General features: G+C 36.9%; 1 protein-coding gene across 2 annotated transcripts in view; it reads right to left on the minus strand.

Moving 5' to 3' along the window:
• Positions 1 to 262: 262 nt before the first annotated feature.
• SIX6 (SIX homeobox 6) overlaps positions 263 to 18,481 on the minus strand; it is a 55,378-nt gene continuing 37,159 nt past the window's right edge. The window contains exons 1-2 of one of the 2 annotated variants that reach the window (XM_029598177.1): positions 2,603 to 3,174; positions 263 to 1,197 (exon numbers count right to left, since the gene is read on the minus strand). In XM_029598177.1, the coding sequence (XP_029454037.1) occupies positions 1,032 to 1,197; positions 2,603 to 3,174 (738 nt within the window). In that variant the 3' untranslated portion in view covers positions 263 to 1,031. Of the gene's footprint in view, positions 1,198 to 2,602; positions 3,175 to 18,481 lie in introns of those variants that run through there. The other variant, XR_003856249.1, reaches the window with a different exon arrangement.

The following is an 18,481-nucleotide window of genomic DNA, read 5'->3' on the forward strand; positions in this document are numbered from 1 at the left end:
TTTAGCTGCAACATGAGATTTTCGCCAAGCAAGGATTATTTTTTTATATGACATTATATGTTTCACGTTATTTTTGTTGCAGTCTTGCTGAAAAGGGGCACGTTTCCTTTCAGTATTTGAAACGCCTTCTATGAATAACAATTTTATTGTAAACCACACTCTGTCTATCGTATATTGGGGTTTTAAGAATAGGACTACATGTTTAATACATCTTTTAATTATTTTATTGGCATTTTATATTTTGCACATTTTATATAACGTACTGCATTAATCTTTAAAGGGGGTCACATTTCATCTGTAAACAACTGCAAACTTAATCTGTGGTTCAAAAGATCCTTACTTAAAAATCTGATTCCTAATTCCCATTTCTGATGCTTAATAAAATTGCTATTAATTATAATCAAACTAAAAAAAATGGATCGAATCAGAGGAAAATGATGAACTTAATTACCAGTAATGTATATGGAAAATGCCTTCCTTGAAGAATTTACAAATTGATAATTTAATAAGAAAGATTGGGAAACAAATATTTTATTTTTAGCTTCTTCATGTGATCCACTATTGGGCGCACATGCTCTACAAATCACCTGTACACATAGTAACAACAAGAAAAAGGAACAGAAATTCTAACATGGTAATCTCTTAAATAAGTAATAAACATTATATATAAAAACAAACTTTAAAGTAAAGTAAAACAGCGTCTTTCAACATGAAATACCCACTAGAGATATAGGGCAGGAGCTCAAACATTTTGCAATTTGGCATTCATGTTTTTGTTTTTTTTTTGAGGCATAGTCTCAGTAGATCCTTCAAATAAAAGGTGTCATGACCTTACAGCCGTCTACCTTTTAAAGAAAAAAAAATAAGAAAGAAAAGGAAGAAGTATTCTGACCAGGAATCCCCGGCATTTTGGCTGCCTGTTTGACTCTGCATGAAAATCAAACCAGGGGGAGTCTAGGCAGGCACTGTTAGTTTGAACTCCCTCCACCCCACCCCACCCCCCTTTTTCCGGGTTTCCCATGGCTGGTGTGTCAGACGTCGCATTCACTGTCGCTGGATGTGATGGAAATGGCAGAGGTGGCCGCTTTGCTGGACAAACTGGCTGCAGGACTGGAGGCGGCTCCCAGGGGCTCTACTGCACCTTCTTCCACTGCCAGGGAGCGCACCGAGCCGTGGGATAAGACCTGCTGCTGCAGCCTGAAAGAAGAAGGAAAGATAGGTCCATATGATCAATCTCAGATCAAGTCCTTCCAGCGCAGAGACAGGAATTCTGACTCTTTGCAGACCTGGCTGCAAACAATGCAGTTTCAACTGCTGCCGACACACCCTAAAAAAAAAAAAAAAAAGCCAAACGTGGCAGAATCTGAATGTCAAATTAATTACATTGCTCTCGATTTAGATAATAAAATGACAATATAAACTACAATAAAAGTGAAAATACATCACTGCTGTTGCTTGCCAAGTTTCGAACACAGAAAGATGTGTGTCAGAAAACAGGAACACACACAATAGTTAGACTGAAGAAAGAAAAGATTACCCAAGTCCATCCGCGCTCATCAAATCATTTGACTAGTTTTGCAGTTTTTAGATAATTGGTAATGCAGGTTTTGTTTGCTCGTTGTGAAATAATAAAAAAAAATCTTGTTGACTACCTTTCTTACGCTCGATTTTAAGAAAGTATAATTTTCCTTCAAAATAGATCTGGTGCAATGTAAAAAACATTTCTGGAAAAGAATACTAGGAATAGCTTTCACAGCTTATTTTCATGTTATTAAAAAATTACAATTAATAGGTTTTATATTATTCACTATTTTGCTTGCAAACAATAGTAAAATTGAAATGTGGCACATTAACGGAGCTTTCAAAACACATCTATTTTTACTGCAGGCGTAAAAGCTTTTTAAAGAACGCGACGATATGAAATTTCTTTAACTCAAAATTTGTTTTAGTACACCAGTGTTATATATTGATATTTATAATAAAAGGAATCAGCGTAGTTTTCTGCATATGTATAAATTAAATAAGACTGTCTACATGTCTTGCCCTACCTTCCAACGATTTTCTTTCATTTCTATAAAAAACCTTGGAAAATAGGGACCATATTTTAATACAAAAATATATTAGGGAATTCAGGTTTTTTTTTAATTTGCTGCAGTTTTTGTAACATATAGGGTGCATTTTTAAGTTTCGCATATAAATTTATCTTCCAAAATTTCTGTTGAGGATCAATCGTTATAAAACAATGTTGTGAAAGAACTTAAAAATAACCACTAATAATACTTTAGCATATTGAAATAAAACATTTACTGAATTTTTTAGAATAAGGTATATTACCAAGAGCTAAGCACATGACCCTAGCTTGCAAACACTTTCCATAGAAGATAACGGAGTTAATTTTTACAACAGCAAAATATCTCTTTCCAAATATCATATTCCTTACTCTTTAAAATTGGGATAAAAATGAGGCGATACATTATGAGAAACAAAAATACCTGTTATTTTTTATTATGATTTTCAATTCTCTGAAGAATGGAGAAACACTATCTTAAACATTCATAAATATATACAAATGATGGTCAAAAAGCAATCTCGAAGTACAAACCTGTTCTTTGCAGCTGCAGCTCTATCCCTTTGTCTTCGGTTTTTAAACCAGTTGCCTACTTGTGTAGGGGTAAGTCCAGTAGCTTGGGCCAGTTCTCTCTTTTTGCTGGGGTTAGGATAAGGGTCCTGCAGGTACCACTCCCTTAGCAAATGCCTTGTTCTTTCTTTAAAGCAATGCGTCTTCTGTTCCCCATCCCAGATGGTCCTGGGTAATGGGAACTTCTTCCGCACTCTGTATTTATCTACCGGCCCTAAGGGTCGCCCTCTCAGTTTCTCTGCTTCTTGATAATGCGCTTCCAACCAAAGAGCCTGAAGCTTGGTATGTGATTCCTTGGTAAACTTGTGGTTCTCCAAGATATGGTACAGCTCTCTAAAGTTTCCAGTATGAAAGGCCACAATGGCCCTGGCTCTGAGAACGGATTCGTTTTTGTTCAGGGCCTCGCAAGCTGCCGGGGCCACCGGCAATGACCAGAGAAAGCGACCGAGGCGCTCAATGTCTCCACTTTCCTCCAGGGTCTCACATACCCCAGCTACCTGCTGCGGGCTAAAATTCAGAATAGGTAGCTGAAACATTGGGGCCGCTCTCTTCAAAACAAGGAGTTAAATCCAGTGCTGAGCAAGTTCCTGTTAAAACCAAGATTTTTTTTTTTTTTAAAGGAGTTCCTTCTAGTTTCTGTAACTGAGAATGAACTTGGTAGCTTGAAGCACCAGAATAAAGAATTGCAATCGCGGTGCTGTTCAGGAGGAAGAAACTGCCTTGAGATGGCGTTGGATTTTCTATTGGATTTGGCAGATTGGCTGCTGGGTTGCCATGGATACCCGTCAATCACTGTCAGCCTCTGCCAATCAAAAGGTAGCAAAGGGGAACGATTTCAGCACCTCCCTGAGTTCAACAGCGCCTAGCGAGCCCGAACATTTTCCTTGCTTGGACAGCTTGATGCACTGTACGATAATACACAAAACAGTACATGGCCAGAAAACTATTATCAGACGGTGACCATATCACTTTTAGAAAACGAAACAGGAGAGGCAAACCCAAGACGGTTCATGATTTGGCAACTGAATAGTAGGAAGGCAGTCTTTATTTATTTGGGTTCCATAACTTGAGCAAGGTCAAACTAAAGGCAAGATTATCAAAGAATTCGAAGCAGACTTTTGCAGCCAAGAAATTAGAGAAACCTCGGAAAATTCCAGCATCTGTGCCTGAGAATTCCTCAAGAAATCCCATGTAAATAAGATAAAAATTAGGCGGAAGCTACTGAGTAGACCAGCTTGAAAACGCTTTTGACCGAAAATAAAAATCAAATTCTTGAAAAAGCAGACAGGAATATTGAAAAGCATAGAAGAAACAGTGGATGAACAATTATGCCGCTTTCTATCCGCAGAAAATGTCTTGTTACTCTACAAAAAGACTCATCTGGGCACTTTAGCTCATTCGTTTGTCCAGGCAAAGCATATATTTTACCGTTTGAAACATCCTTTTCGGATGAATAGACTTGAATAAAAACCGAGTGAAAAGTCATTTGTAGGTCAGGATAGCAGATGATAGAAGATTACAAAATTATTTTAAAATATTTATTATTGTTTTATCCTGAAGTGTGTTAACATAAAGATAATGTTTTCAGTTCTCCATGAAGGACTAAACATCGCAGTCAATACATTAAATTTCGATATGATCCGCGTTTTCCGGGAAAGCAATTCTTAATGGCGAGGTTCACATGCTATTCCTTCTTCTTCCAGTATTGGAAGCTTGCCCAGAAAGGCCGCATATATTTGGAATTAACCTCAATATATTCTCGAATGCCCTTTTGAAAGCATTTCTTCATAGACCACTTGTCAAAGAAATTCCTCCATAATTTGATTTCTGAGGAAGATCTTTATGTTGCCTGAACTGCAATGAACAAGATTTACCTTTTCTCCAATCATATCTGACACAGGAAGAATCCTAGTCGGCTTTTATTTAGTATCAAGTACAATTTGTTTTTGCTTGTGAAGATTTAGTAAATAAGAAGGCAGATAGCACAGATGGCTGAAGGTGTCGGGTCTGATTATTGCATGGCTCAATACAGTGCTAAGCTCATTCTGACGGAAAACCCTGATATTATTTTCACAGATCTACGCAGCACACTTGAAAACAAAACAAAACAAAGCTCCGAACCATTTACATCATTTATGGGAGGCTCACAAACAGCGGTATGGAAATTCTTTCTGTACTGGTCATTTTCGTAAAAGTCAACAGCGGCAGAAATAAATTTACCTGGTTGATCTCCGAGCCACTCAGCACAAAATTATAATTAAAGACGTGGTTGCTGCTTTCTACTCACCTTTAAAAAAGTACGTACTTTGCAATTTTATTACAGATTGTAAATGGAAATCTTCTTAAAATACAATGTTAAACATTTCGCTAGCAGTATAAAGGGCAAAGTTTTCAATTAAATATTTTCATAAAATGGTGTTGCAGGTTTTCATCCACTTCTTTACCTTCAGTTGCCATATAGATTTTTAATTGGAGAATTAGGTTACGGATATGCTATCAATCACAAACGAGACTGAAAATAAAATGAAATCTTAAAAGAAACATTCTTGGCACAAATGCTAGTGTAATAAACAATATTGAAAATTAGAAATATATTCTATAGTTTTCATGTATGTAGAATGGCGTTTTGGGTAGCTATATTATGTTCCAAAGCATAATAAAGATACAGTATATTTACGATGTCTCCTGTATGTCCGTTTATTTATACTAAAACGGTCGTCAATAAGCTGTAGTAGTAAAGTCGTTCGGAACACATTATGATCTGCTATTTTGGAATGAATTAAAGAGCATATATGCCATACAGCAGTAAATGCTTTAGTCATACTTCCCCAAGGTTAAAATGTTGCATGAGCTCAGTGAATGTTCGCAATATTTACACATATGAAATGTCAAAATATCTGATATATTTTATCACAAAGAGCTTGAAATGACTTATATTAAAATGTTTTTTTAATCATCACTCTTGTATGCACTTTATTAATTTAGATATGTTTGGTAACGATAAACTGCCTTTATAGCAATCGTATCAGGACTTCTGAAACAATCCCACTCTATATACACTGGAAATCAACAACATCCTCTCTCCCAACGCATGCAATTCATAAGTAAATACTGAATTTGCATAAACCAAATTTCTAAGTCCTTGATTGTTTTATGCTAAAGTGAAGATGTCATGATCACACACTATATGTAACGCAAGACTTAGTCTAATTTCATGTAAATTAAAAGTAGGGAGAAATCATGATAAACGACAGAGTCCACAGTAAAAAAAAACTTCTGCTAAGTGTAAATTTCAGATAATTTTTGTTTCAAATGCAGTCTTTTTTTCCCTTCTTCTTATTTATTTATGTTTTACAAAAGCACATTGTTCATATTTCACTGAACCAATCCAAGGCGCCGAGTCAGGTAGGCAAGACATTCTGTACTGACTTTACAAAAATGTGTGTTCAACTATTGTATTCCAATCAAAGCTCCATACAGGTCATTCTAAGCAGGGCTTCCGGGCCTATAAATTATTTTCTTACAATATCAGGTTGGCATATTGGGTCAAAATGCAATACAATTGAAATAGGTTTCGATCAAATTGATATTTTATATTATATTTTATATATTTATTTATATATATATATTTATGTATATATATCTATATATAAGATTTATATTTATTGATTTACGTTTTATTGTTCTATTCGCAGTTTATTGTTTATGTTATGCTGTACGCCTTAGTTCAATACTCTGTTTTATTGTTTAATGTAACGCCTTACTTGCGAAAGTTTTGTTTTATGGAAACCGACCTGATTCGATTATGTATATCGAGAAGGTCGGCATATAAAACCTCTAAATAAATAAATAAATAAATAATATCCACCATCACATATTTTGGCTAAAAATGACACGTGAGATGTGTATTAAATATTACCCGTATTTCTAGAATTTATCGTGTATGGAATTTCCTTAGGAGGATATATTAAAAAGCAAATGAGTCATTCAGTCAAATCGTCGGATTGGTTGACACAACGCAGCTCATTTATGAAAAATTAGCACCGGCGCTAAGTTTTGTATGTATGTATTTAAGAAGCAGCTGTAATTCAATTACCATAGAGCCACGCAGAAAGTTTCCTAAATTGCCTGAAAGACCCCGCACCTTCATTACAATATTTGTGTTGGCAGTGAGACAATCTTTAGTTTTATGGAAATTGACTTAAAGGCGCTATTTACTAGCAAAATCTTGCACAAATGCTTTATCGGTCATATTGGGATGCAAGACGGCTTCATTAGTTTTTACTGCCTGTCGTTAACCAGAGGCAAAAATAACTACTCCGATTTAAAATGCATACATAGGAAGGATCCTAATACAGCTTTATGCGCCAAACTATACTTAAACAGAATAGGATCATTAAACTGTTTGTTTATTGCTCCTTTATAATCATAAGAAGTTTTTTTAATAATAAAAATAAAATAGAATTAAGGTTGGAATGCCCATCTGTTTCCTTTCGTGCGGTAAGGAAAAAAACTTTTGTGGTCTTAAGGTAATGCAAAATTATTTTGAACCTCGAATAGGCTAGTTAGAATACATGAAGAAAGGAAGAGAGGTTTAGTTTTAAGTAACAACTGAAAACTATCCTTTCAGAAATTTTTGGGAATTATGATGAATCTTTTCACACAAGAACATCAAACATTTCCTAAAATGAAGTTTTATCAAAATAAAAAGTATTTACTTTTTGTTTGTTTGTTGTTAATCACTGGAGGCTGTAAAGAGAGTAGCCTTCCATGAATACTAGGCACACACACCACGATTGCATATACATACTATCAACCAGTACAGATAAGCCTGGAAGCTATCAATTAGACAGTCAGATATCAGCAAAATTAGTAATATCCTGTTTCTTATGTTGCATTGAACATGTACAGATTGAAATTTTATGAAAATGTGAACAAAGTTATAAAGTCAAATAGCATCTTATATTTGCCTTTTTTGTGTGCCGATTGGCCTTAGAATCTAAATAATGTAAAGCAAAAATAATTCATTTCAGACAAAGAGCATGCCTACAAAATAAATAAAATACAGGATAAACATTATTATAAGTAAAAGTTAGGGTATTTATTTTTTCTAAATTAAAATATTTAATTTACATTCTATACTATTTCTATGTATAATAATACACATTTCTATGTATAATAATAGAAACTTAACTACTCTCCACTAAACAAGTAAACTCAGTGAAAAGTAATATTCATTTTAGTGTTATTTTGTAACATCAACTTTAATACAATTTCCCTTAAGAAATTGGGTTATACGGTTTGATTTCAGTGGAATTGTTGCCTAAAGGCTCCCGATGAATAAGATGCTGCATTTCTTACACTACTAATATATCCAATCATTCGTGAAAAACAAAAACAAAGAGCTGTTCATAATTTATTAATTTAAATTTCTAGCATGTCTAGAACATTTCCAAGCGGTTAAACCTCTCTCCTATGGTTCTATCAGATGTCAATTTTGCATCTATTTCTGAATTGTCCAAAGCCTCATTAATTTAGTACTGGATGACGAATTCATACCGTGGTAAATGAATCAAGCAGGCATAGCGCACAACAATTTTTTCCTTACCCCGGCATGAATAGTGACAGGAACTCCACTGTTTACATATATTGAAAGGAATGGGCTGACTCTACTGTCAAGATAAAGGAACCTTTCTTCATAGCATTCTTTTTTTTTAATTAAGCACCTAACAATAATTTTTAATTGCTTCATAATAAGAAAATAGAGGCGGTTGTTGTTGTCTGTTGCTACATGCATCCTCACTCGCACTTTGACTTCACATCACTCTTCCCATGTATTGGGACCATGTAGACACGCGGTGATATGTGTAGACAAGAAAATATCCCATCACCAACAGCAAGTATTCATTTATAACAGATGTTAGTTGTAACTCCAGCAGTCATATAATGAGCATTACCTCATATGTCTGGAAAAAGAAGACAAGGAAATAAATGAAGAAGAAAAGAATCTTTCCCCAAAAAGCTTCCTACTATTGTGCAACGGATTGGGCCAACACTGCATTTATTAACATCATGAATTAACCTCAAGATACACTATTGTTTGAAAGTTAGACGCATACAGAAAAATACTTCCAAAGCACCATCATTGTAGATGCTGTATGAGAGGAAAAATAAAATAATCGTGCTTTAAGTTTACTTTAAAAGCTAACTTCTATATAAAAGTTGATGTAAGGTATTTCTAACTTATTTTCCATATCATGGAGCTATAAATCTCATGAACAAATGAGATCCTTTTCTATTGTCAGAACAGACACAATTATGCCAAATATCTTAATATATTATAAATAAGTACTATTGGAAAACTTTACCATGTCGAAAATTACCTTAGTAATGTAAAACAAACAAGAAATCGTCTCCAGTCTATGGAAGAATGGGATATTTCAAAGGGACAGTCTAGCATGGCAGTATTGTTATGGTAGATAGATATATCTAAAAATGTGGCAGAAAGCTCTTTGCCTTAGATAGATACATATATCTCTCTTGCTATCTATACATACATACACACAAACACACATACAATAGGAATTGTTACATACAAAATTAAAATCTTTAATACATAAATTAGAACAAGAGCCTTACTGATTATGTAGGGTCAAAGGTCAAAATTTAAGTATGTTTTCTTTCATGCTACATTACCTATTATTAGACTTTTAACTTCCTTATATTGTACAAAGTGCTTTTTCAATGTCAGCTCAATATGTTTTAATAAAAGACCAAGCTTAAACATGGAAATTATGTGCCTTACGAATGTCGGTATAGAAAAGCCTATAAATAAATAAATAAATAAATAAATAAATAGAAATAAGAATAGTTCTAAGTAAAATACTCTCTGTTAATAATATAAATATTGAGTTATTTTGAAACATAAAAAGGGCTAACAATGTCCTTTGAAAGAAAACTATCTATGCATTTTAAGTACTAAAGAAGTTTTGATATATTTACAGCCTACTGCTATATATCTTAAAAATGAAACCTATGGCCATTCCTTGTTCTTAAACTTGCAGAATCAATAATAAGGAAACATGTCTGTCCCCAATTTTTTTTTTGTTCCATATGACTCTTGAGGAGTAAATAGGAGACATTTAAGATAACTGTGATCTCTCACAGTACCCAAATCTTTGGAGCAAAGAAAGGCCACATCTAAATTATATACTGATGTAGTGAAAAAAATGATCAGATATATATGATCCTCTTTTATGCATATGTATGCCAATTTATACCTTACATATTTATGTTGACCATATTCTGATCCAATTCCATCATCAATTTTAAACAAATGTATTTTTCTGGTAATTTTATAGATTCTTTTAATGATACATCAGATTAATGCATCCATTTTATTAAACTAAACTATAAAGCTACACTATTTTAAATTTTAATCATGCATTGCAGCCTATTTTACTTTTGATTTTAATTTGTTGTGACTATCACTATATACTTATCTCACAAAATAAAAAGAATTTAAAACATTACACATTTTACAGTCACAGAATAAAATTAGTTGGTTGAGTTTGTAAGTTATGAGAAATTGTATTTAATAACTGTGAAAATTAAAGTTTTTATTTGATGGTTATAAATGTGTACTACGAAAAGACTACTACTATTTATTTCTATAGTTCTAATAGACCAGATGGCACATAACAAAGTTTTAATTTCATGAATTATTATATATAAACTAACAATGTAAACAGCTATGTATAAGTCAAAATAGGGAGGCAATAAGTGATTACACAAGTCATAAAAGTGTAACTGGTGGTATTTCCTCTCTCAGGAAATTGTATTCTAAGCTGTAGAAAAAGGTTCTATGCAAAGATAAAGATGGGGCATGGAAGCAAAAAAAAAAAAAAAAGAGCAATCACAATGGGTGGTACAAGTTAGGGAAGACTGTATTACTCCTGAGTGACAGTCAAGCAATTTGTCAAGTAAGGAAAGCTCATTAATAGGAGTCTCCTTCAATCAGCTGGACTACAAATAAACCCAGTGGCAGAAAAGCAAAAAAGTAGATTCTTTTTCTTGTGAGTTTGAATTTATGGAGGACAAAAACAAGCTCCTGTATCTCCACAGACTGAAACATACAACAATATACAATTTTTAACATTTCAACTTTTTTATCCTCAGTATGTTTTATAGCATTCTCAAGAATAAATGAAATGAATTTCCCTTTAAATAGTTTCTTAAATCCTAATTTCAAAACTAACATAACATTTGCTGCATTTGTTTCCTTGGCTACTGCTTCTTAGTACAATCTTTGTTCTTTGTTTCTAAATTAAATGCTCCTCTGTGGACTGGCCTGCTGCCAGTGATCTCAAAAGGGCTGTGTATACAGCATAAGGAAAGCAGAACAGATGCAATCCACTGAAAGTGTACTGAGCAGCAAAAACTAAGCATGAAACTAGAATATTTTAAGGCTGAATTACAAAGTGCTAGTGCTGATGCTAAACGTTTTGTGCAAGCATTAACACTATCATCATATTTACTAAACACTCCTATTGTCTTTAGCTAGGGCTTAAATTCAGCCAGAGTTTGACTCTAATAAATATTTTCACTAACACTGCAAGCAAGCATTTTCAAACTTTGCGGGACAGTTGCGTTGATCTTATGATTAATGAGATCAGCACAGCTGGACTCCGAGGTATGAAAATGTTCACTCAAGATGCTGGTATTGCACAGATGGGAATATTTATTTATTTAAAATGATTTATTCCCTGCACTCTTCCTATGGTTCAGGGAGAAATCAAACAAACAAGGATACAAAAAATAAAAATACAGACATAAAAGTTTATCAAATATCAAATAGTTTGTCATAACACATTACCTACTCTGATAAGTAAAATGACAGCCAGGATGCATGGCCTCCACCCATTGTTTTTACATCAATACCCATATAAACCCACAGTAACAAAGAGTTGGAATCAAAACGCTGCAGCTTTATTAGGGAAACATAATAACTATCAATATTTAGCTGAGCATAACAATTACAACACAGCCAAAAACAATCATGGTGGGCATCTGCCACTCTACAGTACGATGCATCACCCCAGGCCACCTGGCCTATAGACCTCCAGCAGCAACCAGCCACCTCCCTTGTGAGGCCCCCACCACAACCCAGCAAGGAGCCCCACACCGGATGTAATTGCACCCAGTTACACCAGATCCCGCAGGGTTTATCTGAGTTGACCATCCACCTCCCTTGGCCAATTGGTCAGTACCACTCAACCCACGTCTCTAAACTGTGACAAACCCAAAGAACCAGACAGAATCACCTAGAGGGTGGGAGGGATAAGGCCAGGCAAGTCAAAATTTGAGAAACACAAGTCTCTCCCACCTATTCAACACCCACAGGGATACACCTATTTTCCCTTGCTCCCCTGGGGCACAGCCCAGGATGCAAAAGCCATTACTTTATTCAAATGCCCTAGTGGAGCAAAGGAGTGCCTCCCAGGGACCTAACTGCTCCCATCGGGAAAAACTCCCTTGAAGGCAGGTGACGAGGCCAGGTCTGCTGCCCACATTATCATGGGCAGCCAGCGACCTGACCCTGCCTGCTCTTCACATTAAATGACTTCTTAAAAGTGCTGTCTTAAAGTTCTTTTTAAAGGCTTGTACATCAATCATTTTCCTGATAGAAAGAGGGAGATCATTCTAAGCTACTGGTGCAGTTACAGAAAAGGCTCTATCTCGAGTTTCTCCAAGATGAGCGACATGAGTTGCAGGATATCAGGAAGACCTTAGTGACTTAGATGAAGCATATATCCAGAGGTTGGAGTTAAACCAAGATATTTTCATATTGTTAACAACTTTAAGAATGAGCAAAACTACATTAAACTTGATTTGCCATTGCACTTGAAGCCAAAGCAATGAGCATAATACAGGAGTGATATGCTCATGCAGTTGGGTCTCATTCAAAGGTCGAGTTGTGGCATTCTGTGCTACTTGCAAAGGGCAGTTTGTGCTGGTTGGAAGGCCCAAATATAAACCAGTGTGCTGTAGCAGGATTGTGCTGGGAACTTGCTGAGAGAATCCAATTGCTGGGTGATACCCCCTCTTCCTAAGGAATGATTTCACTGGGGAGGTGGGCTCTAAGAAATAGATCCTGAAAATGTTGTCTTGCTTTTAGCACTGTCTGTACTGCCTGAATTTTATGCACCTTCATTTCCATATGGAGATGAAAGAAAATAATTTTTGAATGGTAAAAAAATGGATTGTGGCAGGTGACAAAATCTACTCATGCATATTGAAGGAACCCCTGGTTTCCTTATCAGAATGGGTGTACCAACTAGCTGGGGAGGATCAGAGAGAGACTTAGTACGCAGAGGTATGAGTTGCACTCTCCCATGAGGGAGCTTCAGATGGTGTGTTCCAGCAGCTTATAAACCCCTGCCACCATTTTAGGGTGTGGATTCTGAGATGGATTTTATTTGGGTTGCAGTGAATGAGCTCTGTGCCTTTTGCTAGATTTTCTTGACTTCCCCTCTTGGGTCAACGCTTTGAATTAGTTTGGCTTGTTTACTCTTTTAAACCACTTTTTGGAGATTTTTCTTGTGAGAGCCTTGGTGCCCCTTCACAAAGGATTGGGGCATCTTTGTGTAAGGTTAGATCATGCGTAGGAAAATTCTGCTGCTCTCTATTTCACTTCCCATGGATAGATAAGTCAGTAACCTGAGGCAAAATAGTTTCAAGCTTGAGTTGTTATTTGTCAGTGACTATGTCCTCATTTGGGAAACAAGGAAGTTTTTCCATCCTTCCCATCTCTTGTTTTGTTTTTTCCCCTTGTATTGAGTAAAAGTCTGTTTTTGTTCCTCTTGGAACTGAGTGCCCTTGGTACCAGGGACTCAGGTTCCAATTCATTGGATGAGAAGGTATCTTTCATCTGGGAAGAACCTGAGAAGAAGAGGTTTCATCAGAGAGGAATGGATCCCTATCTATTTTCAGAGGGAAGGAGCTGAAGGTATTGTTTAAGAGATGTGCTTGCTGCTGATTCAAATTGTGCAGGCACTTGAGAGGAGAATACCCACTTGGTGCTTTCTAAGCGAATTAAGAAGACTACAGGAAAAGTATGAGAACTGGTCCTGTTGAGCTTGGATTTGTAAATTCTAACCATTCTACAGTGGGGAGAAGCTTGTGGTAAACTGGGAAGATGGAAGAAGGATTTACTGTTATGCCTGTCGGTCGCAGATGGCTGCAACCTCTCATGCTCACCTCTTTTTTTCCCCGGTCCATCAAGTCTGGGAAGAATGGCAGTATCTACCAGTCCACGCTGACCTCTCCGGCGTTCCCAGGACAGCGTGGGTGCTGCCGACCGCCATCTTGGACCCAGAGTTACCTAGACGCGCGCACGTGCAAGGGCCTTATTTGAACACGTCATAGCGGGAACCTTGGCGGTGTCCCTGCCCGATGACGTCAACCCACCAGTGTATTTAATCTGACCTGCCTTTGCCTTCCTCGAGTTAGCAAGGAGTTCTGTCTTGCTGAATTCTCCACTTCAAGGACTTCCTGTTCCTGACTCAGTCTTAATACTATAATTATGTAGAACTGGTATACTATGTGATAGATATTATGACAATGAAAAAAACAATCACATATGAAGAGCTTTATACCCTCATATGTCTGAGCATACCATACATATACGCTAATTAAGTGTTTAAATGTTCAAAACACTGGAAAAGCTTAAGTGTTTAGCTCAGGTTATTTTATAATCACCGGGTTTTTATAACGTCATTATTCATGCCACAACGTAATCTATATTACCACTTTTTCATACTTTACTATTTTTTGTGATTTTTTGTTTTTTTAAACTTTACTTATAATCTGCTTTACTTTTTCAAAATTAAGCAAGATAAAGGTTTTTTTGACTTACCCTTTCAAGAAAATGTCCATAGGCAAATCCATGGCTCATGCTGAACTTCTTTCAATGAATGTTTCTACTATCAGTCCAGCCAGTTAAAGCTGCCCGACTTAAACAGAAGCCGTTCTTAAACGCTTTATGAAAACAACACCCGACACCGCTGGTGTTTCGTGACCTTCACCAGGGGCTGTAAGCTTCTGCAGAGAAACATATATATCATGAGTGTTTATTAAAAAAAATGAAATTGAAAAAAATCCTCACTTACATTTGCGTCTGGAACTAGGATAGCCAAAAACCTTTTCAATGTGGCATTACAGGATCCGGATCCGCCATCTTTAAAGAGACTTTCTAAAAGCTTGCTTACGGCCTGTAGGACAACCAATCAAAAAGAAGCATTCGATTTGACCAATAGGAAACCAGTAGAATTAAATTAAAGACGCCCATTCAATGGTGTTATTCATGCCCTCAGGTGATTCAGTATGTAAGTCAAAAATCCATTTCTGTTCTTTAAAATTTAGAACAGAATGATTGTCACCTCCCCTAATGTTAGGGGGGACTAATTCCAAAATCGTCCATTGAAGGTCAAGAAAAGTGTGATGCGCTTGCTGGCAATGTTTAACCATTGGAGCTTCAATGTTTCCTGTACTTAAGCGGCTACGATGTTCTCCAAGTCGAATTCTCATTGATCTTGAAGTACGTCCCACATATAAAAGGGGACAATTACATTGAATGAGATAAACTACATTTTTGGAATTGCAATCAGTGAAAAATATCTTTGGATATGCTACTCCAGTGATAAGATGTATCCATTCATTACCTGTCATTGAATTTTGACAAAAATCGCACTGACCACATTGTGCATGATTGCCATTGAAGTAATGATGACTATTATTTGGCAACGCTGCTCTCACAATCCGGTTCTTTATATTAGGACCCCGCTGAAAAGAAATTAATGGTGGGTCCAAAAACACGGGATGCAATTGAAGGATGTGCCAGAATTTATGAATACTTTGAACAATAGCAGAAGAATGATTTGTGTGTTGTAACAAATAAACGCTTTGTGGTGATGCGTTTTTTGCATGATACATGAGTAATGAGTCTCTCGGAGAGTATAATGCATGCTTGTATGCTGCATGTACAACTTGATAAGGGTACCCTCTTTCAAAAAATCGTCACGCCAAATTTACTGCCTGATGTTTAAAATCAAAGACTGAAGAACAGATGCGCCGAAGGCGAAAAAACTGGCTCACGGGCAATCCATTTTTAAATGCTCTTGGATGAAAGCTCTGATATTGGAGGAAATTATTCCTCTCAATAGTTTTATGATACAATGCTGTATTTATATGTAAACCATCTTTAATAAGCATCATATCTAAGAATGGCAATTGACGATCGCTGATTTGAGAGGTAAATTTAAGATCCTCATCAATAGTGTTTAACCATTGGAGAAATGACTGTAGATGTTGAGCAGTGGAATTCCAAAAAAATAATAAGTCATCGATATACCGAATCCAGAAGCAAACTTTGTGAAAAAATGGTGACTTATAGAAGATCATTGATTCAAGCCGATTCATTACCAAATTGGCTATCGATGGGGCCACTGATGACCCCATCGGAATGCCATGTATCTGTAAATACATCTTATTGTCGAAGCAGAACTGGAATCCGATGAATTAATGGAGACAAAGTTTCTCTCAATACATTGAGGGCTACTGTATGTGATACATTCGTATATAGAGAAATGATATCCATTGACACAAAATAAACATGTGTTGATGATAACACCACTTCTTGAAGTTTAGTCAAAACATGAGTTGTATCCTGTACGTACGAATATGTTGTTTTGACGTACGGTTGAAGGAATTTATCAAGGAAAATCGCCAAAGATTCAAGTAAAGATCCATTGCTCGAAATAATAGGTCTTAATGGAGGATTCTCAAGTGTTTTATGGACCTTGGGGACACCACTTTTCTTGACCTTCAATGGACGATTTTGGAATTAGTTCCCCCTAACATTAGGGGAGGTGACAATCATTCTGTTCTAAATTTTAAAGAACAGAAATGGATTTTTGACTTACATACTGAATCACCTGAGGGCATGAATGACACCATTGAATGGGCATCTTTAATTTAATTCTTCTAGTTTCCTATTTGTCAAATCGAATGCTTCTTTTTGATTGGTTGTCCTACAGGCCGTAAGCAAGCTTTTAAACAGTCTCTTTAAAGATGGCGGATCCGGATCCTGTAACGCCACATTGAAAAGGTTTTTGGCTATCCTAGTTCCAGACGCAAATGTAAGTGAAGATTTTTTTCAATTTCATTTTTTTGAATAAATACTCATGATATATATGTTTCTCTGCAGAAGCTTACAGCCCCTGATGAAGGTCGCGAAACACCAGCGGTGTCGGGCGTTGTTTTCATAAAGCGTTGTTTAAGAATGGCTTCTGTTTAAGTCAGGCAGCTTTAACCAGCTGGACTGATCGTAGAAACATTCATTGAAAGAAGTTCAGCATGAGCCATGGATTTGCCTATGGACATTTTCTTGAAAGGCTAAGTCAAAAAACCCTTTTTCTTGCTTAATTTTGAAAAAGTAAAGCAGATTATAAGTAAAGTTTAAAAAAACAAAAAATCACAAAAAAAAGTAAAGTATGAAAAAGTGGTAATATAGATTACTTTGTGGCATGAGTAATGACGTTATAAAAACCCGGCGATTATAAAATAACCTGAGCTAAACACTTAAGCTTTTCCAGTGTTTTGAACATTTAAACGCTTAATTAGCGTATATGTATATGGTATGCTCAGACATATGAGGGTTTAAAACATCATAAAACTCTTCATATGTGATTGTTTTTTTCATTGCCTAACTCAGTCTTGGCATATGGACTCTCTGAGTACCTGCTCCTCGGGGGCTCCCCTGCGTTCCCGGCTATCCGCTCCTCGCAGGGCCTTCCTGCCTGACTGCTATTGAACCTGCTTCTCTGGTCTCTATCTCGCTCCAGGAACCTCCTACTGTTAGTACTTCTACTGACTTCTACTATACAGACTGCATTGAAGATTTCACGTGGCGTACCCCGATCCTCGGGCCACTACCGCCTTCCTTCTGTGGGAGTCATTCGCCTTCCTGCTCTACAGAATACCTACATACCATCTACAGGAACCACTTCTGAGTTCCAGCATCGCTACCAGTTCTTCAACATCAAACTGTACAGATATCCTTGGCATACCCCGCTCCACGGGGTACTACCAGATCTGTATTCCTGAAGCTACCTACGCTCATCAGAGGGGATCCCCGGCATTCCCCGCTCCGCAGGCCACTACCGGATCTTCTCAGCTGTGTCTCACTCTGGGTAATTCCCATTGCCCAGGACTGTACGAACATTTCCATTTCTGTGGAGACTAATTCTTCCTTCCTATTTAATAAAGTCTTCATTCCTAGCTGTGTTCCAAGTCACTGAGACTGTGCCTGCTAACGGTGAGGCTCCCAGGGCTCCTTCCTGTGGGCGGAGACATTGCTCATCTCAGCCCAGGGGTTCACATCCATCCTTAAACATAACAGATTGCTAAGTCCATGGACCCGGCTCAGCTCTCAGCCCTTCAGGCCATCCCTGGTCTGGCCCAGCATCTGGCTGAACAGCAAAGGACATTGGAGGCACTGACCAATGCCTTTAACCAGTTCATTTCTCGACTGAACACTACCTCTTTGCTTGACAAGGTTATCGCCTGTTCACCTACTGGATCCGTAAGACTTTCAGTGCCGTTGCCTGCACCCACTCGTTTGACAGGTGATCCCCTATTATGCAGAAGCTTCCTGAACCAGTGCTGTATGCACTTCTCCTTACAGCCTACCTACTTCCCAGATGTAGTGTCCAAAACTACGTACATCCTTTCTCTTTTAGATGGGAAAGCCCTGGCCTGGGCTTCACCTCTCTGGGAGCATAA

This window comes from Rhinatrema bivittatum, chromosome 4 (assembly GCF_901001135.1).
Source record: "Rhinatrema bivittatum chromosome 4, aRhiBiv1.1, whole genome shotgun sequence".
Lineage (NCBI taxonomy): Eukaryota > Metazoa > Chordata > Amphibia > Gymnophiona > Rhinatrematidae > Rhinatrema > Rhinatrema bivittatum.